Below are 11,275 nucleotides of genomic sequence, written 5' to 3'. Positions count from 1 at the left end.
CACAGTTCTCTGCTTATGTCAGAAACAGGTAGTAATTTCAAAAGTTTTATTTTTGTTTATTGTATGTTTAAAAAATCATTCTAAAATTTTTCTCATTATGTTCTTTAGTTAAGGAAATTACTAAAAAAAAAGTGCTGCTACATTTTTTCTTAATTTGATTGATTCATCTAAAATGTTATAAGTTGTGTAATTTTCAAGACCATTTGGTACAAAAAAAATTTACAGTATTGCAATCATAGAGATTTTTAACATCAACAAAGAAGTGTGTTAAGAGAAAACCTATGAGTTGACTGCATCAGACATTTTCATATAGCACTGACAGTAACATCCTTAAGATAATATATGCTGAAATCTATAGTTGTATAAGCAAAAACAAATACTACTTCCATTAATTATCTTTAGCAATATGAGAACCAGTAATTAAAACTGGCTTGGGCTGTTATCAATTTATTTTTATTGATCCTTTGTATTTTAGTATTCAACTACTTAACCTTTTCAATTTACAATGGAACAGATTGTAATGAATGCAATATGTTATCTTAAACAGGAACTATCACCATGTTAAAAAGAAACACTGAAAACTTGTTATGCATTCAAACCCATAATAATATTTATTTTTCAAATTAGCTACAGAGGTAGGTAGGAATTAATTTCACAATTTTCCTCTTTCAGTGCTTATGTTTTGACCACATACAAAAATAAATATCTTAAAGATAAAAAGTGAATTTTTTAAATTTCTTCCCTATCTGTGCAAAAGTTTATTTAAAAAGCTATTGAATTTTATTTAACTATTTTAAATCTGTTTATAATTAAAAATACTATTACCTTACATATTTTTCAGCTGTGTGTTTCATCCATTCTTTTTATGTCTATAGTTTTATGTAGTGTACAAATACTACTTCATTTGCTGTTTAAAAAATGTCAATACTATGCATTTCGTTCACATGAGTTAACAGCTCATGTACAATGAAGGCAATCAGCTGATGAACTGATGGGGGGCAAGAACGAGGTATGGCTTCTGGACTACAAAAAGATGCAGCATGGCCTAATGTGCTGCAAAGTGAGCAAGAGATCAAAGTAAATGAAATTATGGTGTACGGCTGTAAAACTTAAGTCAATCAAAGTAACCAAGGGAAAGACTGCCAAATAAATTACAGTTGATGTAGGCACTAAGAGGGTTAATGAAAGCAAATATAAATGATACTGTTGATTACAATTTGGCATTTGTCTTGTTCTGCCGGTCAGTTAGAACAAGACTTGTTCTGACCTAACTTTGGTCTGAACACATTAATTAAACCCCAATGGCCAGTGTACACTGTGATTACACAAGAATTCAAATTTGAAAGTAAAAAATAATTTTAACTTAAATTTGAGTTTGGGTTCCTTTTTACTTCAGCATTTTGATAAGAGTAAAAATACATAGTAGGTACTATAGATAGGACATTTTAATTTGTTTCTGAACATAGTTGTGAACAATTTCAGTTACTGATATTACAAAACCACTAATAATAATATTTGCTGTAAAACATTCCATCTAGTCGGCTATAAAAGAAAAATCAAATTGTTCTATAATTCTGTTTTGAAGTAGAGAAAGAACTGTATTTCTATTTCAGAGAAGTGCTTAAATTTAATCAAAACAAACACATTTGAGTAAAATCATGAAACAGTCTGATAAATACCTAACAATAAAACTGAACTATTTTCCCAAGTTAAAATTAAGTTTTTTGAAGAAATAAAACCGATCTCTTAACTAAATATAATACAAATAAAAAAATTTTTCATGTAAGAAAATAATATCAATATTACAAATCTCCATCCAGAGATACTTCCAAAAAGTTTAAGTTCACTTAATGTGTATTTTAAAATACTTTGTATAATAGCAGCCTTAGAAATTGATAATTCATGAATAACAGACATCGTCTTTTTTCAGTATTTTTACATATAACAGTAAATGACAATAAAGCAACAAAAGCAATCACAAAGGTATTAAACAATACACCTTTGTTGCTAAGCAACTGATTCACATGCAGAGTAACAAACTCTCAGACTCTTTCTCTATCAAAATTAGTTTTTGTACATAAAGTGTTATAAGTTTACAAAATTTAAGAGATATTTTTTATATAGAAAACAGTTTCTTTTCATAAATAATACAACACTTCTGAAAATATAAGGCACTGTAAATATGAGATAAAAAAGAAATACATTTCTTTTAAAAAAATGTAAATAGTGTCTTGGACAAATTATTTTTGTTCTAAACTTATCCAGAATGAAGTAAATTGGTCTCCCTTGGACTGACTGATTCGATACTTCAAGTTTCTTATACAACAGGATATCTTGTAAAACTTTACTGAATCAGGGTTCATAGATAGTTACATCCTTTAATTGTCTATCTATTCCATGTACCTGTATTTTGTAATAATATTTCTTGATTTCTAGATCAGGATGTCATTAATTAGAAGCCAACATAATGAATGATTGCTGAACAATAGTAAAAAGAAAGTGGCATTAAAATTAACTAATTTGGACACAGAAAGGTATTAACTTCCTCTGCCAATGTATAATAACTCAATTATCATAATGCAATTCAATCCATGAAGCTATTAATTATATAATTAATGTTGCAACTGTTTGCAGTTATGCACAACTTAGTTACTGGTAACAGTACACAAGGCTAGGACATATGGGCCAGTCAGTAGTTAGTTCATTTGGAATAATACAACAGGTATTACTAATTGCATTATCTAGTTAAAATTTGTATAATAAATTTATTTGACTGAAGAATTAACTAACTACAATTATTAATTATCCTAACTATAATTATTAATTTTCCAAGTTCAATGTTTGAAGAACTGAACATAACCTTTAACATTTTGTCACTGAATGAAACTGGACGGTATGCAATAATTGTAAAATAACACTATCAAACTATATCATACTATCTAGCTTTAATATGCACACCTGCTGAGTCTTAACTTTCCAGTCTCTGCACCCTTTCTCAATTGTTTGCTATTTTAAACCTTCAGGTGTTTTTAATCAGTTTTTTTTTTTACTTTTCATATCAACCCTCTTTCAGTGTATAACTATTTGGAAAATGGGATAATTAGTGATGTTTGAGCAGTGAGGGCCCCATTCAGGTGTATGGATTAATTTGCATCCTTTCCATCACCTTAGGATGAATTAAAAAAAAATTAATTTGTATCAGTATCAGTATCTTACCACTTACAGGAACAGCATTGTCAGGCTTCACATCCCAGGCTTGTGGATCAGAATAAGTTTTCCTTACTTTTCTTAAGGACTTTTTCTGGAATGAGTGAACTAAATTTCAGCTTTTTAATTGTTAAGGAACAGGAAGATTTAATTGTGGTAGAGGATACCTATCCCATATATTATATTTGGGAGTTAATTGTATATATATATATATTCAGTAATCACTAACATCTTATCATAATGTAATTTGCACACCATCTTCTTATGAACTTCATTCCAGAAATATTTATATGTGCAGTATATGGTTACACACAGGCACTGCAAATTACTTCATCAACGTGATTATTTTGAGCTATCCTTTTATTATTGTCGTGATTAAATAATATTATATTTCTAAAAGAGCGAGGAAATATAATTAAGTACACAATCAATTCTTAATTTTCTTTTATTAATGAATAGAATTTCACAAAATTGGAAATTTCAAAATTATTCTGATAAATAGCAGGCAATAAATTTCATGATAATTATACAGTTTATGTTAAATCAAAACAATATATTTCATAAATAAAAGAAAAAAAATTTAGTCTGCATACAGTAATGTGTTAGCAACATGTTTTCGACCCTTAAACAATTTTTTTATCTTTCATGACTCAGTTAATGTTGAAGAAGGTATTGAAATTTTCAGTTAAAAAACTCTTTTTTTTGGCACTAGCAGTAAATGCAATTAATTTTTTATAAATTATGACATCTCAATTTTGAACTACATATAATGACAACTGACAAAGTAATGGCAATGTGAGCTAAAATGTAGTTTTACTTTGATAGCTTCTTGTGTTTAAAAATACATTCTGTATTAATTAAGGTTTTCCTCTTCTACACTGTTTTGCTTTATAAAGCCATCAAAACAAAAATTTCAAATTCAGAATTTATATATATGAGAATATAATTAAATCCTAAATTACACAAAATCTAATAAAAAAAGCATCACGAAAACTCAAAAATAAAAAAAGAAACAATAAAATAATGGTTTAAAATACACATATCAACTAAAAACTTAGAGTATTAAACATATATATATACTTAACCTGATATTATAGTTCAGAAACCACAAAATGTAAAATTTTATTTTTTTTTAATTTGACTATTTTTTGCAAGGATCTAGCGTGTAATTTTAACTATTGAATATATAGATATTTACATGCATTCACTAATTTTACAAACCACTGCTGCATAAATCGCCTTCCAGATTTCAGAGTAGAGTATTTATTTCACTAATAATATTGAAATGTTATTTATTTCTTAACATAAGTAAAACAAAGTGAACTTTACTTTCACATACTAATGTATTCTTTTTGAAAATATATTTATGATCAAAAAACTTAAAATAATTAAGCAAATATAATAATGTTATAATGAAACTGCAGAATTAGGCTCCAGGTTCCTACTGTTGAATCGTGAAGCAGATAACAATATTTTGCTCCATTATTTGAATTTGCATTTGTATTCTTTTATATATATATATAAAAAATAGAATGCAGCTGCTGCATTCATCTTATTTCCAGTGTTTGAAATTCATTTGTGTTTATTTCTTTTTAAATTTTAAGCAAATTTCTCTAGATGATTATTTATTTATAAATGAATTAACTATGACTGAATACCATAGCAAAAGATTATTAATTTTAATTATTTTACAGTTTCAATAATGACTTATTAACCTGCTCCAGGAATAGGTATCATCTGAGTTGGCAAACCACCACCAGGTATCATCTGTTGTCCACCCTGCATTAGAGAAGCCATATTTGCAATGTTCGATAAGGAAGCCCCAGGCATAGGAGTTTCAACAAAGAAAAATCCACCCCAAACTAGTTTTGGGGTCTGAGACATTCCTTGGCCAACACTGTTAATTAATCCACCTGGAAACTGAGGAAGATTTCCTCCTGGTAGAAAAGGAATACTTCCTTCTTTATTGCCATCAGTATTTCCTCCAGTAGGCAATTGTGGAATGCTTCCACCAGGTAAAAGCGGAATGTTTCCTGAATCTACGTTTGGCTCATTTCCTGTACCTTGAAGAAAGGGAATGTTTCCTCCACCTTCTTTATTTGCTTTAATATTTCCATCTGATAATTCATCATTAGATAATTCTAGCATTGCATTTTTCACATGCCTCTCATCTTGAAGTTCATAATCTACTTTATTATTCTGTATCTCGTCTGTTATATCAGTTACATTGAACTGATCCTTTAAATCCCTTTTCATGTAATTTATACCAGCAAGACCAGTTTCTTTTCTTCTTTCACTCTTTAAAGACTGTATGATGGGTAATTCGATGTTTTTAATATTTGTGTGTCCAATATCTTCCTGAAAAAATAAATTTATTTACCAAATAAAATAAAATGATTATTAAAAAATAAATATTTTAAAGAACTATAAAACTGATCAATAAACAGAAATAACAGTAGCTCAGAATGTGAAAGCCTATCACCATTTTACAAATATATACTAGCTCATTAGTGAAATTCATTATTTTCACAGAAAGCAATCTTGACTTCTGCTTGTAGTTCAGGTATTATATATGTGTCAGATTAGAAGAAAGATTGACATAAATATGAAAAGCAACAAATTAATCTCCGTTTCTATTCAAAAAATGATACACATTACATCAACTTATTTGATGATTTGGCAATAATAGCCATAACAAAAAAAATACCAGGAGGGCAGAATACACCATCATTTTGAATTCTATCTTTACCATTTAATGTAAAGAAGTCCATAAATGTTCAATAAAGAAGTAAATGCTTGCTACAACAATCATATGAATTGCTTACTATAAAAATGTTATCTGTATTTTCAATGATATAAATTTTAAAAATTGCTTAAAGTATCATTCTATACAGAATGAACCCATAAGATAAAATGTCAGCATGATTATACAGAACAAAAACTGTTGGTAAAATTAATAAAATTATTTTTGTTGACAACAGCTTATTATATTTAAATAAAAGACCAGCCTAAGTCAAATTAAATGTTGTTTATGCATGGTAGATGTGATCAATTATGAATATTTTTAAAGTTCAATTTTTCACAAATATTTAGTATGATATTTATAAAATTTTAATATCTTGTTACGTAGAATGTAAATTTTTTCATACATCTTCATCACTACAAGCAATTTTCAGAAGATAATAAATAAAATTCACCTTTTCCATTCTAAAGAATTTCACATTATCAATTAACATTTTATAAAAATTGATTAGAAAGACTTCATTCTGTTGCAGTGTGAAGTTTTATATTGCAATCAATTAAAAAAAAAAAAAATCAAAATCATTCTTAAAGAATTGCCACACAAGTATGCACATACTCTTGTACATATGAATTCTTTTTAGAATATCTGAGGTAGATAATCAACACTGCTACATTTTTTTTTAACATAATTTTCAGGAACATTCCATTTTTTGTATGGTACTTCTTACCTGTAGACAGCAGTTATATCTAAAATGTTGCAAAATGTGATAATAATAATAATAATAATAATAATAATAATAATAATAATAATAATAATAGTATGCTTATTTTCTTAATTCTATACACATATAAACTCAAAATTTACAAATAATAAAGAATTTTCTTTGTATTATTTACAGTGAAGAGTGAAATTAAAAAAAAATAAAATAATACCAAAACGTTCAGTTAAGAAATACACAAATAGTGATGAATTATCTGTATGCTTTCTTAAATGGTTCAAACCAAGTTTTAATTGCATAAATTTCAATAAACTTTATATTTATAATCCATTTAAAAAAACTAATAAATAAATTTAAAAAAACTCTTTTCATAATTATTTCCTTTCCATCAAAGAATAATCAATCCTACATCAGGTAATATGTTAAATGATAATTATTATAATTGACTAAATACTATAATCTTTTTTTTTAAATTGATGATGAGTCCATGGATTCAAACAACTTTTTTTTATAAAAGTGAGTATATATATTTAGATAAGCTTACTATTTTAATATGTTCTCAACTGATTTTTGTTAATTATATAAACTGATAATTAATGTTTTTATTGAGATGTAATGAAAATCAGGACTGTGTTGCTCCCAAAAAACAATAGGAATTTTCAAACATGTTAACAGTCAAAAAACTTTTTATAGCGACAAACATGCTTTTTTTTTGGTAGTGGTCCTGTATAAGATTATTAATTTGATGGGTATGGTCCTGGATAAGCTAATAAACAGTATCCTATACAACCTGTTGTTGTAAGGAATGTGGTTCATTGGCTCAAGTTGTGTGAAAATGACTGTAGGTTGTAAAACAGTATCTGGAATGTCTCAAGGATTAGAAAATTGGAAACTGAATGGTATAAAGACAAAATGCTAGCAGCTAAAACTACATTCAATAAAATAGTTTTTTTAGACCATAAAAATTTAAGAATTTTGGGTGCAGTTTCATTGAAAGTGTTATAATTTCTTGTAGCTAATGATCACAGCTGTCAAAAAACGTTATTTTAACATCTACCAATCAAAACTATTTGTTTTACTTTTTTGGCATCTGCAAGCACCAGAGAAAACCCATTTCTGGGTCAAGAAAGAAAAGAAATTGTTGGCAAGATCAGGAAACTGATCTTGGCACTCCTCACTCTAGAGAGGAAAACTTCACTTTTTGATGCTGAGAGAAATATATCTTTTTAAATATAACTTGCTACTTTTAAAATAACTGTTCATTTTGTAATAAGCCAAATAAAAATGTTTACCACATAAAATCTTTGACTCACCTGATCGAAAACTGGCTGTTTTGCTGTAACAAAAACAGGTATCTCCTCTGTAAATAAATTGATATATATATATATATACATTTAAATATATTTAAACAAGTTTCACTTTTTTATTTAGTTAAAGTATTTTTTTTTAATAATTTAAAATAATCTTGAGTAATTAATTTTTTTTTCAGAAGGCCTGACATCTTTTTCTACGAAATAAAGTATTTTTCCATGAATTAAGAAATTAGACTTAGAAATAATTTATTTTCAAATAAGTTATAATATCTCTAATTCTAAACTGGACTTAATAGTTTGAATTTATTCAATGATTGATGTCCAGTTACTAAAAAATATTTGACATACAGTAACCATTATGCTTTGTTAAACAGATACAGTTTGCTTATATTTGAATGTTAACATTTTCTAGTTTCTTGAGAAAAAAATTGTGCAGGAACTGAATTAAGTTTTCCTATACTGAAAAATATTTTTGTAAACTTAATAAGATGACACTTATATACGCAGTGTAAATAAAACAAAAAACTTATACATTTAATTTGATAATTTAATAAAAGAATATACAAAATTAAATTACAGAACAAAAGCATATACAAAATCAATATAAATTCAAACTTTTATATAAATCATTTCAACATATTTTAAATTTTAACATATGTATTATATAATATAATATGATTATTAAATTGTTAGACAAATTAACAAATAAATACTGAAAATAAAGTTTAACCTATTATTAACTATAAGTGATCAGCAACACAGCTACAAGAGTATTTTATCATAATATACTGTAATATAGTACTATATGCAACAATGTTATGAAATATATGCTATAATATGTAAAAAATACTATGTTTTGGTCAACCAGACTTCAAACTACACTAATTTATAGCTAACAGTAGACTGATACGTGATCAAATGGAATGGATCATTGCTGTTAAATACTGGATATAAGCATTTGTTTGTGGCTAATTATGATTGTTAATATTACCACTTTTAAAATATATGTATATAATATTTAGATGCAATATCCACAATAATTTTATTATCATTTTTAAAATATTAATAAATCACAAAATACAGTATTAACTGAACAGAACTCGCTTATTAATATGTGTGTCTTTCAGTTGTTAATTCATTAGTTAGATGATTATAAAAAAATTACAAATATATATTTTATAAATAAAGACATCACTAAAAGAATCACAAAAAATTTGATTGCCTTTTATTACTTATGATATTAATAGGTTAAGAAACAGAAATTCAGGATTATAAATGCATACATATTCAATAACTGGAAATATTTTTTTACTTTAAATCTTTTATAACTTACAGTAAATTGAAAATAACATGAAAGAGCTGTTTACTTACGGGTGAATACAATGCCAGATAACAGCAATATCAATAAAAATACAATATGAGAATAAAAATTCATTGTTCTGCAGATTTATGAGTTGTGTATGCACTAATTACAGCAAAAACTTTCTTGTGAAGTACTCATAAAAATGTATACAATAACTCTACGCAGGTTACTTATCATGTCTTCAAGATTTTGAACAAACACGTAGTTTATATTACCTTCACAAATGCAAAGAAACGATAAGCTCTTCCTTCAATATTAATTATTATGCATCTAATTTTTCAGCTGGAACTATCATGACAGTTACTGATCGCATAGAAATATTGCTTTAAAAAGAACTGGTTTTAAGACAGTGAGGTCATTCACATTCTTTCCATTACAATAAAAGAGTTACTTAACAAACAAGATACAAAGTTAAAGTATACATTATCACAAAAGTTTATAACCTTAAAAAATTATAAATAAAAATTAATTCTATTACAGTTAATCACAAAAATTTATAAACAAGAAAAATTATGTCTTCCTCTTACTTTTTTAAGCTAAAAAAGGAGATCTTAAAAAGTAGATCTTTTCAAAAATTTTCTACAAAATTTGCTATTCTTCAACAACTAAAAACTTATTTAGATATAAAGTAGATCTTCAATGAATTATCATCATTTTAATATAATATAGTGGTTGTAATCAGTGTAAATGGGATAAATATTAAAAATACATCATATATATTTAAAATTACAATCACTTATACATAAAATTAAAAAAAATAACAACTGTTTTTACAGAATGGAGTTATGCATCAGTAACCATTCTGCTTACAACCAAAGTAAATAGAAAAATTTATAAACAATAAAATGGTCATCTATTTATGTATTATAATACACCTTTTAATTATATTAAAAAATATTGTTATATTTTTCAAACAAAAAATATAACACATTTAATCAAACATTATTTTATTAAATTTCACATGGTATATGACAATTAGTTACTGATGTAACTCCACTTTGTCAATACATAATTCTAATTACTGAATATATTTAGACTCATCAAACAGCATAACAGAACATGATTACACTGTAAAATTATTAAACAATCGTAAACTCAGTTTTAAATTAATTGAATTTATTCTTCCAGAGGATCATTTGTAACTGATCATATAACTTAGTGGAGCTTTAGCAGCAGCGAAGTAGGTACTGATAAGTTTTTGAAGGTTTCTTGGAGAATAAGTTTCATTAATTTGAAAGTGAGTGGTTTACAATTTTAAATGTTTTAGATACACGATTAATAATGCACACTATGATTAATTGTGATATTTCTACAGATAAAGTGTATTTATCTATAGAAAAATATCCTTAATTGCATTTTTTATATTACAAACAGAAGTGATGGTGAACTAACTAGTTAATCATAATCATAAACAATTTAATTTCATAAATATCATTGAAATATAAAGAAAATTGTCTATGTATAGTGCAAACATAAAATCAGTTTCATAAATATTCTAAAAAACTCTATTCCCTCTCCAAATGATTATAAATATGCTTCCATATGATATTTTCAAATTTACAATCCAATCTGATTACACTGATAAACATAATTTTTGTTTCCAAACATCCAATACATGATTTTAATCTGTTTTTATGCTGAAAACAAATATGAACTCAGATTCTTTCTATTGCCCACCATTTTTGAAAAATTTTTAAATTTTAATTAAAGGATTTTTTTCATTTTTCAACGAACAGTTAACATTTTAAGCTCCTATATTGTATTTTGTTAGCTCATTTTTATTGTTTAACTTCGTAAACATAATTTGTAAGCTCTAATTAAACAATACTAGAAAATTATTAAATCATATCATGGTCACATATTATGACATCATATCTAATACTGAAGAGTGAGCAGTCATGGACAAGAATAACCATGTCTGTGCAGGTCTA

At 26.2% G+C, this 11,275-nt stretch overlaps 1 protein-coding gene across 1 annotated transcript; it reads right to left on the bottom strand.

Moving 5' to 3' along the window:
- Positions 1-3,655: 3,655 nt before the first annotated feature.
- LOC142322883 (uncharacterized) lies at positions 3,656-8,024 on the bottom strand. Its single transcript, XM_075361973.1, has 2 exons — positions 7,982-8,024; positions 3,656-5,565 (listed from the first exon to the last, which is right to left on the bottom strand). The coding sequence occupies exon 2, from the start codon at positions 5,461-5,463 to the stop codon at positions 4,918-4,920; it is 546 nt and encodes a 181-aa protein (XP_075218088.1). The 5' UTR covers positions 5,464-5,565; positions 7,982-8,024; the 3' UTR covers positions 3,656-4,917.
- Between the last annotated feature and the right edge of the window lie 3,251 nt (positions 8,025-11,275).

This window comes from Lycorma delicatula, chromosome 4, assembly GCF_047948215.1.
Source record: "Lycorma delicatula isolate Av1 chromosome 4, ASM4794821v1, whole genome shotgun sequence".
Classification (NCBI taxonomy): Eukaryota; Metazoa; Arthropoda; class Insecta; order Hemiptera; family Fulgoridae; genus Lycorma; species Lycorma delicatula.
Note: the sequence above shows the minus strand (reverse complement) of the source record. Positions and strands in the feature narration are given on the sequence as shown.

Bases quoted from the DNA above. Each gene is read 5' to 3' on its own strand.
- LOC142322883 (XM_075361973.1), bottom strand. From the start codon at position 5,463: ATGAAAAGGGATTTAAAGGATCAGTTCAATGTAACTGATATAACAGAC.